The 19,939-nt window shown below is 47.7% G+C and overlaps 1 protein-coding gene across 1 annotated transcript in view; it reads right to left on the bottom strand.

The window, feature by feature from the left end:
• Positions 1–4,657: 4,657 nt before the first annotated feature.
• Positions 4,658–19,939, bottom strand: part of BBS1 (Bardet-Biedl syndrome 1) — a 56,304-nt gene continuing 41,022 nt past the window's right edge. Inside the window, exons 5-13 of the mRNA XM_077664736.1 lie at positions 19,453–19,494; positions 19,317–19,395; positions 18,393–18,524; positions 16,159–16,383; positions 15,305–15,536; positions 14,393–14,551; positions 11,806–12,118; positions 8,649–8,729; positions 4,658–5,325 (exon numbers count right to left, since the gene is read on the bottom strand). Coding sequence (XP_077520862.1) covers positions 5,121–5,325; positions 8,649–8,729; positions 11,806–12,118; positions 14,393–14,551; positions 15,305–15,536; positions 16,159–16,383; positions 18,393–18,524; positions 19,317–19,395; positions 19,453–19,494 — 1,468 coding nt within the window. The 3' untranslated portion in view covers positions 4,658–5,120. The remainder of the gene's footprint in view (positions 5,326–8,648; positions 8,730–11,805; positions 12,119–14,392; positions 14,552–15,304; positions 15,537–16,158; positions 16,384–18,392; positions 18,525–19,316; positions 19,396–19,452; positions 19,495–19,939) is intronic.

Genomic DNA, 19,939 nt, shown 5'->3' with positions numbered 1-19,939 from the left:
GTGTCGCATATTCGCGCGCGTCATTAGTGAGCTGTGGAATGCGTAGTTTAAGTTTTCGATTCCTTCGTTGTCTTCTCCATTTTTTGGTGAGACTTGCTCGAGCTTCCCGATGGTGATGAAGGTTTCAATCTATTTTTGGGGTGTGAACCATACGTTCTATCGTTTTGCTGGTTTTACTGTGAGCTTCGTTAATATGTTGAGTCGTCTGTGATTCTGTTAATCCCTCCACCTGGTGGCGGGCATTTACGATAGGCTCCCTAGTTGATGATTTTGGAGTCACCTATGCTTCTTCTAAATCATGGCGTAAAGACTGATGCGCTTAGGATGAAATGATCGCTACCGAGGGTTTCCCCCAGGTTCGTCCACGTCACGACTTTAATATTTTTGGTAAAGGAGAGGTCAGGGCACGTATCGTTGCTGACACTGTTACCCATACGAGTTGGCATGGGGAAGTTAGTTGTTAACTCCGGGCCCTCCTGCTCTACCGCACAGAATAGAGAGTTTCCCTTTCGGGAATCCTGAGCGTAGCCCTCTTAATATGGAGAGATATTCCGAATGTTCAATTTCAACAGCTTAACAATGAAATTTTCCAGACAAAGAGAAGGGTAGATGCCCTCAGTGTTCAACACCAACAGAAAAACGCTAAAGTTGACAACCTCGGTATTGCTGTCGAGGAACTGCAACACAACTACAAACGCCTCGATATCGGCTCCCGCAAATGATCCGATGGTACAAGCAATCCTCGAGCCAAAGCCTACCGGTGCATCAGACGTGCGCGACTGTGACAGCCAAAACGGCAGCTATGTCTAGACCGCCCACATGCAGGCAGGAACACTTACAAGTATGACATTGTAACTGTCGCTCCTGTTGCAAGAAAGCTATACTCCCTCCAACTCTTTATTCAAAGTTCTCCAATCCGCACGGACGTCATCTTTCCACAGAAAACTGGTAACCAACAACCCGGGCTCCGCGGATACTCCTCGGCACACACAACTACATCCCTCAGAGCAGCCACGTTCATCGCCAACACTGTAGCGATTGTAGGAAATTTCTTCGATTACCTTAACATAGACTAGATCTTCCTAGAAATCCTTCCACAGAAAAGAGGTAACCCACCTAGTGCTAACAAACACTTTGTCCCCATACTGCATGACTACACAGGCTCAAAACAACTACCGGTAGTAAATCTGTAGAAACAATTGAACTTCTTACACTAGTATGTGGCGGTATCCATCCGGATTTCGATGTGGCTTCAGTCGCTCTCATGAGTCCCTAGGGTTTGGAGATAAAAAGGTAATGTGAATAAATCTGTGGTAAAACTTAGCAAAACGCGATTGTAAGATTGGTGGCTCAAAAGCCAGGTGGTGACGTAACGTTACAATTTCGAGATTAAAAGTTGTATTAAAAAAAGTTCACTAATTTATAGATAACATAGATAAGTTTGACGAATTGCTCAAAAATAAAGAAGAAAAACGAGCATGGTGGCAACTGCTACACCCTGTTTCCAAGGGGCGCTCCTATCTTCCGTCCATCCATACATCCCGTTCGAGAGCGAACACTGAAACCTGCCTTTTTTGCAAGCTCAGAAAGTACGAGGAGGACGCCAAGAACTCATTTCTGGTTAATAACACAAAACTTTTTCGTTGCTTGAGTTGGCTTGGTTTCATAGGACTTAACGTCCCAAACCGACTCAGGCTATGAGGGACACCGTAACGGAGGGCTCCGGAATAATTTCGGTCACTATGGTGTTCTTCAACATGCACTGACATCGCACAGCCCACGGGCCTCAAGCGTTTCACCTCCATCGAAGTGCAACCGCCGCGGCACATCTTCTTCGTTGTGAGCCCGTATATTTTATTTCTTTAGTGCCATCAGCCAAAAAAATTAAATAGGCGGGATGATACAAAAATTCAGATGAATCGCCACTTTTACGCAAAAACCGCTTTCAGGATCCCGACTATGGTATTCGGGTAGATTACCGTTCTAGGCGGCCGAAATCATGGAAAGAGTACATCACTCAACAATTATGGAAGAACGTCGTTATGGAACCTCGTTCTTGTGCTTGGTGTTAATTTTTAGCTTACTTTTTCAGTTCTGTTTTACACCTACAGCATCTACAAGGAATTTACCCGAGTAAAAATGCACTATTGGTTATTCTTTTTTCTCCAATTTGTCCATGCCTGCTATAACTGTGTGTGAGACACGGATCTTCCCCCATCTCTATTTTTGTTGTTACTGTCTACCATGGGACTTCGACACAACCCGAACTCCGTTTGGAGCCGGCTTCCTACACTTTAATTTTTTTTAATTCTTCGAAGGTTTTAAACAAAAAGGGGTCGTCAGCCAGGCTACAAAAGTATTCATTTTTCTGGGGTCGATGGATCTCTAAAAATGAACCGCTCAGCAATTCTAGTATTATTGGCAAGTTTGCAGAACAAATCTCGAGCGAACGTAAAAACAGCCTTTCAGTTGGCGACGACAAAAACATCGAAGCTCAAATCCGAGCAGTTCAATCCTTTTGAACTTAACAAAGAAGTTTACTGAAGAAAGTAATAATCTGTCTTAAAAGGGTTAGATGCTGGGCTAGTTGGTTTTCTGACAAAGTATTTATCTTTTTAGCGCAAATGCAACAGCACACAGAAAGAAAGACAAACACGGGCAAGTAGCGCCCGTCTTTGTCTTTCTTTTTTGACCTGTCGTCTTTGGGCTAGAAAATTGAGTACTCTGTAATAACTTGGTTGAACAAACGAAGCTTTCGACCCTTTATCAGGTTTTACATTCTATCCCTCTCTTTTTTGTGTGATGAAACTCTTTTGCTTATATACGGTACCAATTTCTTTTTTTAAGGTCTGAATTGAGCAGCTGCCTCAGCCATCTCTGCAAGATCGCAAAGCTAGCAGAGCCCGCCAGATAGCCTGCAATCGAGAGGGGACTGTCCCTTCTATAGATAACAAATGGTGCGCGGTCATGAGGTCCGTTCAATAAAACATTTTGCTGGGCGAGTTGGTTCATATTGCTCGAGGGGATGCTTGTAGCGCGACTAAAAACACAAGGGACAGAGACGAACGTGACAAGCGCCTGTCCCGTTCGTCTCTGTCCCTTGTGTTTTTAGTCGCGCTACAAGCATCCCCTCGAGCAACATGAGGTCCGTGTTGGCATTTTCATGAAAAGGAGTTTGAAGCGGTGCTGTCGCACCAGTAGCCAGAGCAGCTATCCCTATGTCCTCTTTTCTCCGGAAGGGAGCAAGAAGCGAGAGATTTGCTTTTCTGAAAGGTGATAGCATAATATGTGGCTATCTGAATGAAAGAAGGCGTGTGTCTTGGTCGGCAACTACCACGGACCCATTCTGGTAACTGGGAATTGTATACAGACGCACCGTGTTGGCCTTGCTGACCCTGGACTTGCTGGTTTCGTGATTAGCCCATCGCTGACAACGTGATCGAAGTAAAACCGGACGACAGGGGTCAGGTGATATTTGTGGTCATTCGATGCCGGCATCCGCGAGAGTGGGAACTCTCGCGATGTCTGCTGCACACCGATTGCCGCCACTTTGTCACGGCGAGGACGGCGAGAAGTCTGATTATGAACTATTGTTTTTAAGATCAATACCTTGAGGGTGAATGCATAGGAAGTGCTAGACAGTCTTCCTGTGCGAGCCTTCTCCCGCGGAAACTGCCGACATAAAACGAAAGCAGTTCGCGATTATAGGGAACTGAAGGTTCACCACCTACGAACGTCGCGATGTCGAACGGTATCAGTTCGTGTACACAGAACAGGGAAGCGATGAGCGATTTCAGTTTTGGATATACCTATGGCTGTAAACAACTTTATAAATTATTTAGAGTTTAAATACTGGCGTCGCTACGAAAGAAAATTATGCTTTACTCCATCTGTAGAATATTAGCCATGCATTGTACGCCCACTTTGATTGGTTAAAAAACACCGTCGGCATCCGCAGAAGAAACTAACACCATAAATGGCATTTTTTGTCTTTGCTAGGGGTCCTTCTTATTCTGTGAACATAGCGGAGTCAGGAACGTCGACCAGAAAGAAGTATCCAGTCGAAAAAAACGACAGAGCCGTGCCTAAATACGACAAAATATTTTGCAGTTTTGTCGTAACACCGGAGTTTTCTGTTCTTTTGTATTGTTATATATTACTGCAGTTTCTTCTGTGGTACTTTCTGTAGTGTGTAGTTCTGTAGTACTTTTCTGTACTTTCAACGCAAAATTGCGTTACTAAAAAATTTATGTTGTTAGCACAAGTTTTTAGCATAAGTCAGAAATATTGCAGAAAGTCCGTTGTGAAGACAGAAACTTTTCTGCTGTTTTTAGACAGGGTCAGTACGCTAAGAATAATTAGCGAATGATCTGGCCGGTATGTGTTTCGATCCGGAAACGTGTTAAAGAACTTCCAACCCATGGGGCGATCTCATACATTTTAGGCCATGATTTGCTCCTCGAATACAGGCACAGGTGCAATAATTTATTTAAACTCCCTAGTTTTGTTCCGCAGGCAAAGAAGATAAATGCGTCTTGGCAGCATAAAATTGCATTTCCATAGCACCGCATGCAATACCTTGCGCGCGAAGCTTTAACCAGCGCGAATAAATGCGGACACGGCAGCCACACGTAGACACAGAACAGGTACTGTTGTATACCACTTTTATTCAACGAGACTGGCTTTTTATATGACACCCCAACGAACACGGGACGACAAAGACGCTGGTGAGTTTCCCTGAGGTGAGGTGAAGCACGGCTGCTCTGGCGCGAGCAACCATTTTCCGTTTCCTGTGGTTGGGTACACCGCACCCAGGCCTCTTTAATCGTGCTGCCTGTGAAGCTTTTCACACTCTGCGTATCTCACAGTTACCGCGTATACCGGTGCAAGGCTTGGAAGCACGCGAGTGGTAGCGACATCTTAGGCCGTGAAACAAACTGCCAATAGGAGGCTGGGCAGCGATTGCGATGGCAACAGTCCCGAGGATGAGAGTATGATTATGCAGAAGAGGCGCACACTCACCTTGTAACCAGTTCGAATGCGATTCCCTGAACAATGAACAACAAACTAACCTATTCTTGTTTCTTTGCCTTGTGGGGAACGAGATTCTAGAATTTAAATCAGTTTCGTAAGTGGCATCTTTGAAGAACTATGCACATGTGTAGCCCAGCAGAAGGAGCACTTCTTTCACCAGGCAAGCAAGCTGCGACCTGCCGGTGCACATGCTTTCCCCAGCCGTGCTGTGATTGGCGGCTAGGGCATGTCCAGGGCAGGAATCTGCACCAGAGCTGTCGCCAGGACCCTCCCTTGTCCAGCCACCAGCACCTGCAAAGCGTTTCTCGCTGCAAGATGGTAGGAGAGAGCCACCACGCTCTCCACATCCGTCGCATAGGCCCCGAAGGAATACTTTAAAAGTTTGAAGGGTCAGCATGTGTGCGCTTCGACTTCAGCGCTTGCAAAATGCGCCTGTAATTTCATTAGATCAACAACATGAAACATTAGATTTGGTGAGTTCCCGGCGTAGAAGTGCACTGCTGTGCATCACAGACATCGACATCACGAAGTTAATAGGAATTAAAAATAATAAAAAACTGGCTGTCTCTTAGGCCCGTCGCAAAGGTGCACTAAGTCCTGAGCATTACAGAACCTCCAGGACCTCCACGCGCAAGTGAAACCGGAGGACGGTAGTTATTATACACAATATAAGTGTTCTGAGCATATAAAGAGGGTCCTATGTATTTCAGTGCAGGCTTCAGCTCGCAGTAACCGATCATCGTGCTCTGCAGCGCAATATTACACCGAGACAGCGAACACACGTCCCGACTGATTCGTCTTCCTTGTCTTCTATTTTCGCGCCGATTCTTTCCCGCCAAATTCCTTCCCTTTGGCGACGCGGTGTTAGGAGTGCACTAACATTCCAGATTAACAAGGAAAGTATACGCCGAACCGTACAAAAATCTAAGTAGGGAGCAAGGGGTGGACCCGCCGCGATGGCTGTGGTTAGAGCTTTCGGCTATTGAGCTTGAGTTCCCGGGTTCGAACTCGGCCGCGGTGGCCGCGCTTTGATGGAGGCGAAGCGCTAAGGCGCCCGTGTGCTATGCGATGTGAGTGCACGTTAAAGATCCCCAGGTGGTCGAAATTATTCTTGACACCTCCACTACGGTACCTGTTTCTCACTCCCACCTTCCTATTTTCCCCTCCGACGCAGCCCGGGTGTCCACCGAGATGCGAGGAAATTACTGCGCCATTTCGTTTCCTAAACAGTTTTCAATTTTTTTTCAAGGGGTACTCTTAAAGAAATATCAGTGAGATACTTACATCAGCCCCAGTCATATTCAGCTAACGTTCCAAAAATAGTACAAGCCGCATTGCGCCTTCTGTGGTGAAGTGGCTAACTTAAATCACATGGTATGGGCGCGCCACAGGAATCCACCTATTCCAAGAAGAATCATTAGCCCAACAACTGAGAAGTGGGAGGCGGCGCTATCCAGCTCAAACTTGTCAGAATATCTTTCGCTGGTGAACCGGGAAAGAGCGGCGGCAAAGGCCAATGGGCTCCTGGAATGAGGACCCACCCAATTAGCCTCGATTTATTCTGATTATCAAATATTTTTCACACACATAGTGCACACGCACACGAGGGTACGCCTATCATGTTGCGACGACCTTAGTTCGTTGCCTTCTTACTTCTTTAATGACTGAGAGGGAGATCATACCCAACTGTCATGGACAAAAGATTTTTTAACGGAAAAGAGTGCATGAATGCAATTTCTTTATATTGTAACATTTCACTATAACAATCAATATATCGGCAGATCTCCCCTCGGCACGCTTGCATTCTTTGCTATTAACGTTTTTGCTATCGTCAAAAGTGTTCCTCATTGTATTCTCTTGCAGTCTTCACCGCTCGGTGGGAGCGATGGAGACACTTTAGAAGAAAGGTTTTGCTACACTTCAGAAGAATGGACCATTACCGTCACTACTTCTCTACCAGTATCTTAGTTTCGCAATTTTAAAAATTTTTCCCCAAGAATGTTGGGCATGATTATGCGATCGTGTTACTCGGTCTTATTCTCTTCCTTTTATTCTTCTTTTTTAGGACTACCTGCACAGGATAATGCATCTCTACCCCTTTATCGCCTTTTACGTCCACCATGGTAGCATTGGGCGCAAGCAGTGGCAGGAAATTTCAATATACGCGTACACCATTGTCCAGCCAATGCAGACGTCAGCACCAATTCCTTCCATAGCGGCGGGAGGGAAGCCAACTAGAACGTCGTATCGTCCTCATGACAATGGTATGCAGCAGAAAGAAGCTTCATTCCCAAGCGGGGTTCGAACCACCGCCGACGAAAACAGAGCAGCTCCGTACCCAGGTGCCAAAGACAATTCGGTCACCCTGCCGAGCGCGAGCAGAAATTCAGTTTTAAGCACCCGTTCTCTTCCAGTCACCAGTTGTGATGAACTAGCTGAAACCAAAACTAATCTAAATTTTCCAAACCTGGTTCTAGCGAGACTACTCTAGACACAAATAAACCTTACGAGTTTGCTCCCTGGGTGCTTCGCATTTAAAGAGGACGCATAAAGTCCAGAATCCTGATTTTTCAAGCACTTCTCTTTTAAACTTTGCTCCATCGCACTGCCAAACACTCCTTCTTAGTGGACATTAAAACTCTCTTGGACGTCCTGCGGACGTCCAAGGGAGTTCTAGTGTTCATCGGGCCATACTGTCCTCACAGTTCCCCGCTGCTCGCCACGCAAGTACACACGCATGACGCGCTCTTATGTCCCGAAATCGTCCGTAAGAACGGGTTTCTCTTTAATATTTTTCTACAATTAGCATCGAAATTGCCAATAGGACCTTCCTCTCAATTACTTTCTGCTATATGAAGGCTCGTCAGGACGGCAAGCGTATGCTAAATTACGTATGGTTACTTTACAAGTTACAGATCGATGACCACGATCGCCCAAGCTTCAACGCTAACATAGATGATCGATGGTAAAGAATAAAATCCAAGGTATTTGTCGTAATTTGACCCGCAAGCAGCGATAACTCTGACACACCAATGCTAATCATGTGTTCCCTGGCATACTGCCCAGCCCTATACGTAAGCGCAACCGAGCGCTATGTACTGGTGCCTGCAGGGTGCTCCGCAAAGCAGCAACTATGACGCTGGAGGCTGTTTACTGCCGCTTAACTCTTTTTACACGGCATACCTTGAACTCTGTTACGTTTCGTAAGCTGAACGGATCAGTGAATGGCCTCTGTTTTGATGTGGGCGAATTGGGCGCTGCCTTGGCTTTTCTCAGTTGTGGAAGAAAATATCCACGAGTCTTCAACCTCAGCGAGCGAAAACATAGCGATAAGTGTGCCTTGTTTGAGCAATGTGGCTGCGATGTTGCCATTTGCGGCTGTCTATGACCTCACAGCATCACGCGACTGCAGGGAGCCAGGACGTCGTGGCTCATGTGTTTGATTGATGGCCTAACGACAGTATTCTGTACTTCGTTCTAGTTTCGTGGTGCTGTGACACCATTTCGTCCCCTGCAAAGCTCGCCATCACTGCCACCTAAGCGCTGGAAAAGAGCTTTGATGTGGCGTTTTTGTTGCAGAAAAAAGAATTAAACTCTCGATGTACCACCCTCACCTTGAGCACGCCAGGCGCGCCAGACTCTGCCGTGACCCTAGCCGTGTAACGGTAGGCGAGGTTGGGCACCAGGTATGCCATCTGCGTGGACGCATCGCACGGTAAGCACGTTTCAACGCTTTCCGCATTTCTAGCCAAGAGATTAAGTTGCTGGTTCCGCCGTCTGTGTTGAACAGGCAGAGATTACAAAACCGCTACAAGTCATGCGCTCACAGCAGTGAATGCATCAGTCTTCTGTGGAAAGGTGCGAATTGCGGCGGCATAGAGTTAATATGCCCGTTTGCATGGAGAAAGCGACTGCTGCAAGCAAATAGCAAGCTGCACACTTTCTTTCTAGTCGTGGTGGCAGCCAACATGGTGAATCATTTTGGTAGCCAAAGTTTACTTTGACGACCAAGTATAGATAGTATAAAACTGGAAACAAGAGTCTCTTCAAAAAACTTGACTTCTCACTGGTATCATTATGAACAGTGCTCCCACTAAATAGAAGCTTAGAAGCAGCAGACCGCAGCAGTTTTGTTTAAGATTGTGGCGTGCGGAAGAACAAGAAATTGCCGGTGGTTTAGCTTTGGTAAAACCTGGAGTGACGCGATAGCTACAGCTGACCGAGTGGAACTTGGTCACGTGACCAAGCACGTGGTAAACCACGTGATTAGCCACGGCGTCGTGCCGCCGGCTGCCGCTCCGCACCACGTGACTAACCAGGTCACAGCGTGGCGGCGCAGCCACAGGGTGGCAGCGCCGCCACCGCCACGGCGCCGTCACGCTGAAGGCTCGAAATGCTACCGTAATATAGCTATCACTACAAAAATATTCTCTTGAAAGTAATATCAACTCTCCTTGCAACAGCGAGTTGTTAATTTCCGGTCTCAGCCTCTTTGTTCACGCATACTTATGTTTTTTAAAGGGCATATTTCCAAATAAAATGCAGGTGGCTAAAGTAGTAGTTATTTACAAGAAAGGTGACAAGAACTCCCTTGGAAATTACAGACCTATTTCTTTGCTCCCTGTCTTTTCTAAAGGCTTAGAAAAGCTTATCTTCTCTCGACTGCAAAAATTCATAGAAAAAAATGATATTATAACAGGATGGCAGTTTGGATTTCGGAAGAATAAATCCACTGAGCTTGCGCTTCTTCACGAGAAAGAATATATCCTAAACAGTTTTGAAAAGAAACATATCGTGCTAGCTACCTTCGTAGATTTCAAAAAAGCATTTGATTCTCTAAATCACGAACTGCTGATTAGAAAGCTTGAAATGTATGGAATTAGAGGTCTTCCTCTGCAACTTTTAAACTCTTATCTTTCTAATCGTGCACAATATACAACCATTAATGGTATTGAGTCTTCTTTAAAGAATATAAAATGTGGAGTGCCGCAGGGTAGCATATTGGGGCCTTTGCTCTTCAACTTATTTATTAACGACCAAGCATCGTTTTTTATTTATGCAGACGACACAAGTATTTTCCTCTCAACGAATGACTGCGATTCCCTGATAGACAAAGGAAACAATATTTTATGCCAACTAAACACCTGGACAGAACTAAATGGGTTAAAAATAAATGTGAATAAAAGCAAGGCTGTTACCTTCCGACCAAGGAATAAACTTCTGCATACAAAAAAAAGCTACTACTTAATTCAGAGGAGATTGAGATAGTAGAAAAATTTAAAACACTTGGAGTCGTCTTTCACGAAACAATGTCATGGGACCATCATGTAGATACTATCTTGCCTAAACTCGCTCGAGTCGTAGGACACCTATATCGCCTGAAAACAATGCTTCCTTCGAGGATTAAGGAGCTCATATACAAATCGTTGTTTTTGTCCCATTTAAATTATTGTCACCTTGTCTGGGGCATGACCACTCTGAATAATCTAGACAAAATTTATCTACTTCAAAAGAAAGCGATAAGGTGCATATTCCAGCTTAGTTTCAACCAGCATACAAACCAGTACTTTGAAGATGCATGTATTATGAAAATTTTTGACATCTATAGTTTTCAACTGCTTTCGAGATATAAGAAGGAGCTACTTCGTCATACTGATTATTTGGGGAGACTGGCCTCCCTAACGCCGAGCAAGAAGCTGTATAACACTAGACAACACTCCCCGTGGCAGACTAAAACTCCAAGAACAAACTACGGATTACAAATGATTGCCTTCCAGTTGCCTAAACACCTAAACACGTTACATCATAAAAATATTGACATAATTAGTACGCCGATCCGTGACCTTTGTAAACATTTCCTGTGTTTCAAAAATTAGTCTGCTTTTATAATCTTTTCATTTTTCCTTTTTATTCAGTGTTTGCATCAAAAGTTTGTAGTACTAATTTTGTTATTGTGATACTGTTGCACAATATGTATTCTTTGTTCCGCTGATGCCTTTGTATATGTAGGGGCCGAGGGCTCGTCAAGCCTTGCTGGCTTTTTTCCTCGGCCCTTTTCATCGTTGTGATGAATAAATCTCTATTATTATTATTATTAAAAAAAAAATACCATGACGACAGTGCAGTGAGTCAGCACAAGCTCCCGTCCGTGATTTGCCCCCCGTGAGTGGCAGTCTTGAATACAAGAGATTCAACGTCACCACCCGGGGAAGCGGACACGAAAAGTCTACGAGAAAACTATTGCTTTAACCAGTTGCTGCGATGCGGCTTGTTTTGGTGAAAATTTCGATGCTGCTTGTTAGTCTTGCAGCAGCCAGGTAAAGTATGTAGATAGGTTGGTGCGGAATTTTACAAACGGGTTCAGTACCTCCTTTGTTCTTTTTTCGCGAAACAGTAAGGAAAGAAAGCGATCTTTCAAAATGTACACTGCACCCTAACATAAAACTTTCGCCCGGAATAGCCTCTATAGCGGGTGTATTTTGGACAAATTTGAATATGATTCTGTTACGAAGACAGAAACAAAATTTTGAAACTCTTACAATCCTGAAGCCTTTTAAAGAAAACTCAGAGTTGTAGAGTTTTTAGCTCCACTGGCATCGGACGTTTTATTTTTTATTTTGCTATACCTCGGCCTGGAAGAGGAGGAAACAACGTTAAAACAGTGTCGCGGAGCATTGTGTCCGTTCTTTCCTTCGGGTTCGTTCCGCTTTACGATAAAAATTCGCGTTGCAGCAAATGACACTTCAGCAAAAGGACGCTCATCTCGATTACGTTAAGCCTCTTCTCAGAGCTGGCCGCGGTCGGTACTCAGCCTGCGTGCTGGGCTTGTGCAGCCGGTACTGGTCCCCGCCGTGGATGACCATGGTGAGCCTGCTGAGCGGACGCGAGGCCTGCAGGCGCACGTGCAGCGCCAGCTGGGGCCCCAGGCCCTGCACCTGCGCCGACAGCTCGAGGAGGACGGCGCCGCAGTCGGCCGCGTCTGCGCTGCGCACCGGCGCCGCGGCGCCCAGCACAGCGCGGTGGTACTGGCGCGCCGCCGTCAGCCGCAGCCGCTGCAGGTCCCGCAGGAAGCCGCGGTGCATGGCTGCAGGACCGACACAGAGCCCGTGTCAGTGTCTCTTCGCACTCAAGATGTGATGTTGGCAAGGCGAACCAAAGTTCTTCACAGCGTGAAGTAGCGAGAAGCCGAATCGAACAGTTAGCAGCGCAGCCAGTGCAAGAAAGCAAGCCGAACGAAAGTAGGGAAGACAGCAGCGTATCCCCATCCGGCTGAGGCACCCGAGGTATCACAACGTTTGCACCGAAGAGTGCGAAAACAGACCACTTTTTTTTTCGAACTAAGACCGTACGACGCCAAAGCCAAGAATCTATTTCTGCATTAATAGAAAATTTTCTTCTTCTAAAATAGGGCATTGAGATAACTTGCCCGTTTAAAACGTAATGAGTTTCTGTCAAATCGATTTACTATTGCCAGCTTAATGCCCAACTGGTTCCTTCAAGTATAACAGCCGGGTCCGTTGCTTTACGGCCTCAAAGCGCATGGATTCGCTCGCAGCTGGCAACCGCCAGTGTGGAAGGGTTCGTGTCACAGAGCTTCTCAAAATTGCCTACACGGAAGCAGGCGGCGCTGCAGTTTGTCCATAACGGAGAGGAAAAGGAATACCGATAAGATGAGGTTTCATATTTGGCTTGGAAATTGTCGGGCATGAGACGTGAATTCAGACGTATCATAAGACTCTTCTTGTAGTGCACCTCGAAGAAACGCTGCGAAAGTTACCAAGGCAGGCTAACACTTAGGTTAAATTTAATATTTTGACTTCTTAAATAATTCTAAAGTTCTAAAGTGTTATTATAAAAACCCCTCATGTAAAACCCCTGTCCAAGGCGCATTTGAGGAATAATAAATGGAATGAAATGAAAATGTTTTTCACTTGAATTATTTTAATAGTTCCTCTTTCAGGCACTATCAACATAATACAATCTGCTCGCAGAGGAGACCACCGCGGTGCCGCAGGCGATTCAGAGGCAGAATCCACGTTCTCGGCCCAACATTAGCGAAACCAAATAAGATACCTCGTGTTGCCGCTACTGCCGCGGTGTATGTTAGTGCTCTTTAAGAAACTCCCATAGGAGACGGCGCCAGCTTTCCTTCAAGACAATATTGAGGAACTCTATGGATACGTGAAGGCATCGAAATGTTACCACGTGTCTGCGGCGAGTCTGCGACCACCCCGGACGAGGTCCGCAGAGGGAAAGTCTGGCGCAGAGCTCGAATTCCTTCCTGGAGGAAGTGTTGCCCATTCAACCTTTAACCGCCAACCCCGAGCACTATTCGCCGTGCGTGGTTCTATCAATATAGCCAATCACTAGTCCCACTCGTCCGGCCCAATGTTACGCTGCTCCCAACACCCAAGACGAATTTGCGGCCGGCAGATGCTCTGCTTGCAATTTTCAGCACTAAAAGCCGCTGCTTGTCCACGAACAAAACGTCTTTGTCGCCTTGAGGGCGTGTTTTAAGACTGGCAAGAGTAATTCTATAGTGGCGCCGCACATGAAGTTTGCTGGTGGCGATATGTACCCCCTTCTCGGAGCAGTTATCAAAGCAGCGCTGCTGACAGCTCAGAATTTGTTTCCGACAGTGACTGCGACTTCGTATGCGAGCTGTATACTGCTTCAGTTGACGATGAGGCCGAGAGCGATAGCGACGACGGGGATGCGGGGGAATTCTACTGATCAAACTTAGGAGGGTGTTGGTTCGAACCCTTGTTTGCGTTAGGATTAAGCAACGTATATGCCCTTTGCAGTGTGTTACAGCGTATTAGATCACATAAATACGCGGACTTGTGTAAGCTGTAACCTATTTCAATGACATGCACTGAGAGAAAGACGCCCTCAAGAGCAGCTTTTTCTTTTTTCAAAATTGTTTGTATTCTTTGCCAGAAACCAATGGAGTAACGATATTTTCAGAATCAGAATTACATTTTAGAAAAGTACTACTTAAAAAACGTTTGGTGCTTTGGTACGTTTTTCGGGTATTAATTTGCTGGTTAGGGGGCTAAACAGGAAGAAGCCAGCTGTGGCGATATGACCGAGTGCACTCGGTGGTCGTCGGGATCTGGGTGCCTATCGCCCTCGACCGCATTCAATTTAAAGGTGCCCGCAAACTTTCAAGGTAGGGCGTATAAGACACCGACAACGATCTCCGACATCGCAAAAACTGACACGCCTTATCTGAACCCTTACAACGTGCTCTGGTCTCTACTCGCGTACCCAGCAAAGCCGTAAAGCCGCGTGGTGACGGTGATAAAGAAAGTGGCAAAACAAAAGCGACTCCTGGCGGCAGTGTACGGTCACGCACCGACCGAGTGCTCCCTCTCGCGCATCGTCTGGTCCACGAACAGCTTGGTCTTCTTCGGCAGGCTCCAGCGGGGGCCACCCACCGATGCGGGCGACGCATCACGAGTGGACTGCAGGAGCTGGGCGTTTCGCCGCAGGATCAGCACCGTCAGGCTGCCCGCTGCGTAGCAGGAGCAGATCATTTCGCTCACATCGCCATGTTTCGGCTGACCGACAGATGGACTCGACTCCATCAATCTGTAACACTAGGAATGCAAGGAACACTTACTCAGCAGCTGGGAGGCTAGCCTCAAGGTTCCACCACAATATCCCTTCCTCCAGCTTTTCTCTGCTTCCTTTTTTTTTTCAATTCCGAAATAATTCTTAAACCTCAGTGCTTGGGCAGAGCAGCCCCGACTTAGCACACTTATTCCTTATTTGCCAAGGGCATGCGGCTTAGAGTGATTTCTTTCCTTTGATGCGCCTTTTAAAGTCGCTTCTCTTGTTGCCTGCCTCAAGCACAGAATGATGCAGAAAACGAAAAATTGAACACAAAAGCCTAAACTTTTGCTCTTGAAGTCGCGGACTAACACCACCTGTATTTTGTCCATGTTCCGTTTCGCCATGGGGACGGCGGCACTGATCCGATAAATATTATTGTTGGCATTCTTCGTAAGTTAGAATTAAGCCAGACTGCTGGCTCAGTCTCTGTCTCACATATCGGCGCAGTATCTGTCTCACATATTGGCTGACACCCGAACCACGCCGTAAGGGAAGGGATAAAGGAGGGACTTAAAGAAAAAAGGAAGAGGTGCCGTAGTGGAGGGCACCGGAATAATTTCGACCACCAGGAGAGCTTTAACGCGCACTGGCATCGCACAGCACACGGGCGCCTCCTTAGGACTGAGTGCATGCTGCCTGGTCACGTGCTCACCGGTGCCCACCATGACCAGCGCGTTGTCCTCCCTGCCCAGGCGACCGAAGTGGATGGCAGACACGGCATCTCTGGTGCTGAGCACATGCGTCGGGGCTCCGTCGGCCACGCCATACAGCACCACCCGGCGGTCCGATAGTGCCACCGCGGCCGCCTGGCACACGCCGGGACGGCAGACAGCGGTCACCGCCAGAGGCTGTGCGGCCAGCGCCACGTTCCAGATACACTGGCCCTGCGTGCAGAGTTCGGAATCATCACATTTGTATCAACACTCAAAGCCACCAATTTATTGCTGAGCCTTGTAATAAACTCCTGCAGCAACCGCAGAAGTTTACGTATCCAGAGGGCGAAACAACGAGTTTTTCTTACTTCTCAGAGATAACCCTTCAGTGCCCTGAGATCTTTCTACATAAAAGCGGGGTTCCAGACATGGTGTCCTCCGCATGTTTTGTTCTAAGATTACTCTCACGTGCGCATTTCTTAGAGGGGTCGCATGTGTTGCTTGACAGAGTATGTTCAAAGTGACTATCGGCGTCCAACTAACCAAGAACAGAGATAACTCAGCTCGAAGCGGAGATTAGCTGCGCCGCCGAGTGTTCGGCTCAGCCAACGGACGGGCAATCGCTGTATCTGCTTTTTCAAGCACTGGGTTGTTTTAACGGCGACGTAGCACTAGTCGTGAATACTGGTAAAGTTGTTCCGAAATATCTCACACATTTCTACAAGAATCGTCCTTCCTTTTTTCTTATTTCTTGGTCCGCAAGGAAAAAGAAAGGCGACGAAAGACAGCAACAGCATGCAGATAGTTTCAGCAGGGCATGCACTACGCCCTCGGCAGATGCGATGAACAGCACCTTGAGCGAGTAGGCGCGCAGACGGCGGTTGGCGCAGGCAGCCACCAGCTGTCCCGGCTCGAGATGGCAGAGGCCCACGGCGGGCGCCCCCGTCTCGGCCAGCGGGCGCGCCGCCTTGTGGCCCCTCTTGACCAGCAGCAGCCGGTCGTCGCGGGTGGCCAGGGCCACGTGGAAGTCCACGTCGAAGGCGCCCTGCGCGTCCAGGCAGCACGTGGCGCCCGGTGCCTGTCCAGAGGGACGCGGTGGAACCATTTGCGAAGGCATCGGGTTAAAGGAAAACGCCTCAGTTGTTTCCAAACCTTACTTGGTAGAGTGTGGCGTCATCTGCTACTGCAAAATGCACTTCTCATATGCGTAAATAAGCAGCAGGTCACGCAACTGTTGCTGACTCGAGAATTCATAGCCAGAGCCTCCTTATACTAACCGTACTAAACTCCCTCCAGAAAAGCACCAAATTTTTTGCTTGCTTCCAAAAAACACGCCCATGTTGTACAGCTAAACCTCATCCCCGGTATGCCTTGCATACGAATGATAAGATGAATAATACCCAAATCTGAACATAAAAACCGAGTATGCGCTTGAGTGACCGCGCTCGGAATGACATCTCAGTACATTTCGGATATTACTCGACGCGCTATACATAATCAGTGGGGAACAAGCGAAGTGCTTCGCAGTGAAACCGGTGAGATATTGGTGCCTTCTTTTTAAAGCAGTATATCTGTACAAGATGATTTTTCCGTGCTAAATGATGTCGCCGCCATCGCCAGAGTCTAAGCACATCATGGCCGAGAACTGCAGCCTTCACCTGCTGCCCAAAAGCAATGAGAGCTGTAAGAGCGTCGCAAACCGCAGGTTGTACCAACGCCCTGGACCGACAACAGGCTGCGCAAAGCTGAACAAACCTATACGCGGCATTGTGCAACGCGCACTCTACACAACTCCCGTTCGAACCCTTCGATGAGGGCGGGCCACGTATCTGGAGACGGCTGATCGACAGTCTCCGAATGTGCTGTACTATATTTGTACATATGTTAAGCATGCATACGGCCTCATATCTTTCTATGGGACACACAGCCCCCGAAACGCGCCTCTGGACAACGCGTGAGCGGTGGCCATTTGATTCGATGAGCGTGGGAGCGGATACATGATGGAGGCGGCGTGTGGTACAACTATTGTCAATTATTTGCGCTGAAAATGTCTGAAAACATTTCGTTTCTTTTAGTAGGAGTGCTTCGTTATATCAATAGCTGTAAGAAAATTTATGTCGGTAAAACAAGGCACGACATCCGCAATTACGCTACCTGTGGGATCAGGAGAGAATAACATTTCCTTTCCTCTTCATCAGCAATATCATCTGTTAAGTTGGAAGCCCATGGCGCCGGCGGGTCTTTCCCCCTTTTTCTGAGAACTGAGCGGCGCGACGCCCGCGCTAATCCTTTCGGCTCTGGCGCCGACTCGTCGCGGTGCACTGGCCGCCACCCCGTGCACGAGGGGTTAGAACAATGATAGCGCGTCGCGCGCTCCCGACGCTGCCCAAGGCCGTGGGAAATACGGAGTGATGCCACGAACGGCCTTGTCGCGGCACAAAGAGCCCACGACCTTTCCCGCTGAGGAGGGACGCACTCTCAAGTGTGTGTGTGTGTGGGGGGGGGGGGGGGGGGGGGGCTCGATAGATTCCACATGTATTGAGCTGTGCATGCGAAACCGCGCGCCCTGCGCGTTCGAGGAGGTTTGGGGCTCCACAGAGTCAGGCTGTGGCGAGCCTTGCGTTCCGCCCATTTGTATGTGATATTGGCCGATGTTGGGCGAGAGCTGGAGTAGCAAAGCTCCGCCCAATTATTGAAGGGTTCAAAACCCGCTGCAAACAAAGGGTTGAGGAGCGCGCCGAGTCTCAGTCTCGGCCGCTTTTAAACAACCTTTTTATTACCTGCTTGTATTTCGATCCCGTCTTTAATAACTTTTGTTGTTAAGAAGTTCGAGCTGCTGCCCCAACCGGCAACGCGTCGCTGGACGAGCAGACGAAGACCCGAAGTTGTCTTCGCACTGCTAACCGCCGTGTATACGACCACCGGCCAACATGTCATCGTCATTCACCGCTCGGGACGAGCAACCGACCAGCCCAATCCGGAAAGGCCATCAGAGAAGGGCAGGAAAGTTCATCGTTTACCCTTTCGTCATGGTGCGGCCTAGCAGTAAGGGCAGCATCTCAGAGCACAGAGGAGAACGTGCAGTACCTGGATGGCTGCGAGCAGAGTGAACGCGTCCGGCTCGAGCACGAACAGGCGCCCGTCCTCGGTGGCCAGGAGCAGGCAGCTGGCTGCATCTTCGTCCGCCAGGCTCTTCTTGAGCACGCCCAACGCCGTCACCTGCGTGCGTAGGCAGCATGCGACTCTTACGCAGGGCTGTCACGCTAGCCTCGATACACCTCAATCGAAAAAATCGCAGCACAGAGAGTGTTCTGCCCTGAAGGCCAAGCGCACTGAAACATAGGCCGTCTGCTCGCGGCACTGCTGGTGTCTACATGATACTGCCTGAGGAGGCCTAATACAGGACAGCGCTCAAACCAGCGTTACTAGAGAAGATCATTGTCTTAAACTGCTTAACATCAAATCAATTTTCATCCTGTGGTCCAGCATACAATGTGCAAAGAATCAATAGCATTAGTTTGTTCCAAAATTATTGTCTGCTGCTGTATTGACGTGATTATAACCGAGTTTCCCTTTTGGTTGCGGTATGTGGCTCGAATTCCAGAGCCAGCAAAATTGACACGAATGTTCAAGCGAGACTGCCATTAGCACCACATAGTATTGGCCACTGGGCCCAAGACAATGCTGCACGAAGTGCAACGACTTACGATGGCGGGCGCCCTGCAGCCGCCCTAGCATGGTCTCGGACAAAGTGAAAAACACTCTGCGGCGCTAATATCAGTCTCAGTCACATGCTAGACGATTCATGGTAATTTTTTTTTTTTGGGGGGGGGGGGCGGTACATTTATATTCGTGAAAAGAAACGCGGGTATCCTTTGAACTGACGTTCCACGCGAAATTTCATTCTCAGCATCATGGCGCATGTTGTGGAAGAAAATTAAAATAATGACGGTATCCATGACCAAACTATGGATGGTAAGCCATTCTTCCTGCTAGGAGAAAGGACGCCACCTGTGTCTGCCTCTTGAGCGGAAACTCCCTGTTGGCTTCAATGAAGGCCTTAGCATCGGTCGGCTCCAGCAGCAGGAACCTGTGGAAACAGCCGCCGCTTAGGTCGGGCTGCGCTGTGTCGAGTGCGATCCCTTACCTCTGCGAACGCGCTGTCAGGTGGCCCATTCCTCCTTGGGACCTGAGACCCACAAGTAAGAAGCACGCAGTAATAATCACAGAATGATGGGCTAGCTGATTTACAGCTAAGTTTTATATATGCCAGTAAAGATAAGTAGCCTATAAGGTAGTAGAGTGAAATTACGTCTAAGCTGTGCCCCACTTATAATCTATTTTGGTCCAATGTTTGGAGCAATCCCACAAGGTGGAGTAGATGTGCAATAAGGGAGTAATGACTCACTGACAACCACTCAAGCGCAGCCATATTGCTACGAAGGGAAGCTTTGCAGCTTCCACAGAAGCTTCGTAGTTTAAAAAAACCATTCGGGACCGGTACATTTTTATATTTTCTTCATCTATGAAGTTTCTGTTGAAGCTGCACAGCTTTCCTTTGTAGCCCCATGGCTGAGCTTGGCTGGCTGTCAATAGGTCATTGTTCCTTTACTATAATCTATTTTGATGGAACA

The sequence above is a fragment of the Amblyomma americanum genome, chromosome 5 (genome assembly GCF_052857255.1).
Source record: "Amblyomma americanum isolate KBUSLIRL-KWMA chromosome 5, ASM5285725v1, whole genome shotgun sequence".
In the NCBI taxonomy this organism is placed as follows: Eukaryota; Metazoa; Arthropoda; class Arachnida; order Ixodida; family Ixodidae; genus Amblyomma; species Amblyomma americanum.
Note: the sequence above shows the minus strand (reverse complement) of the source record. Positions and strands in the feature narration are given on the sequence as shown.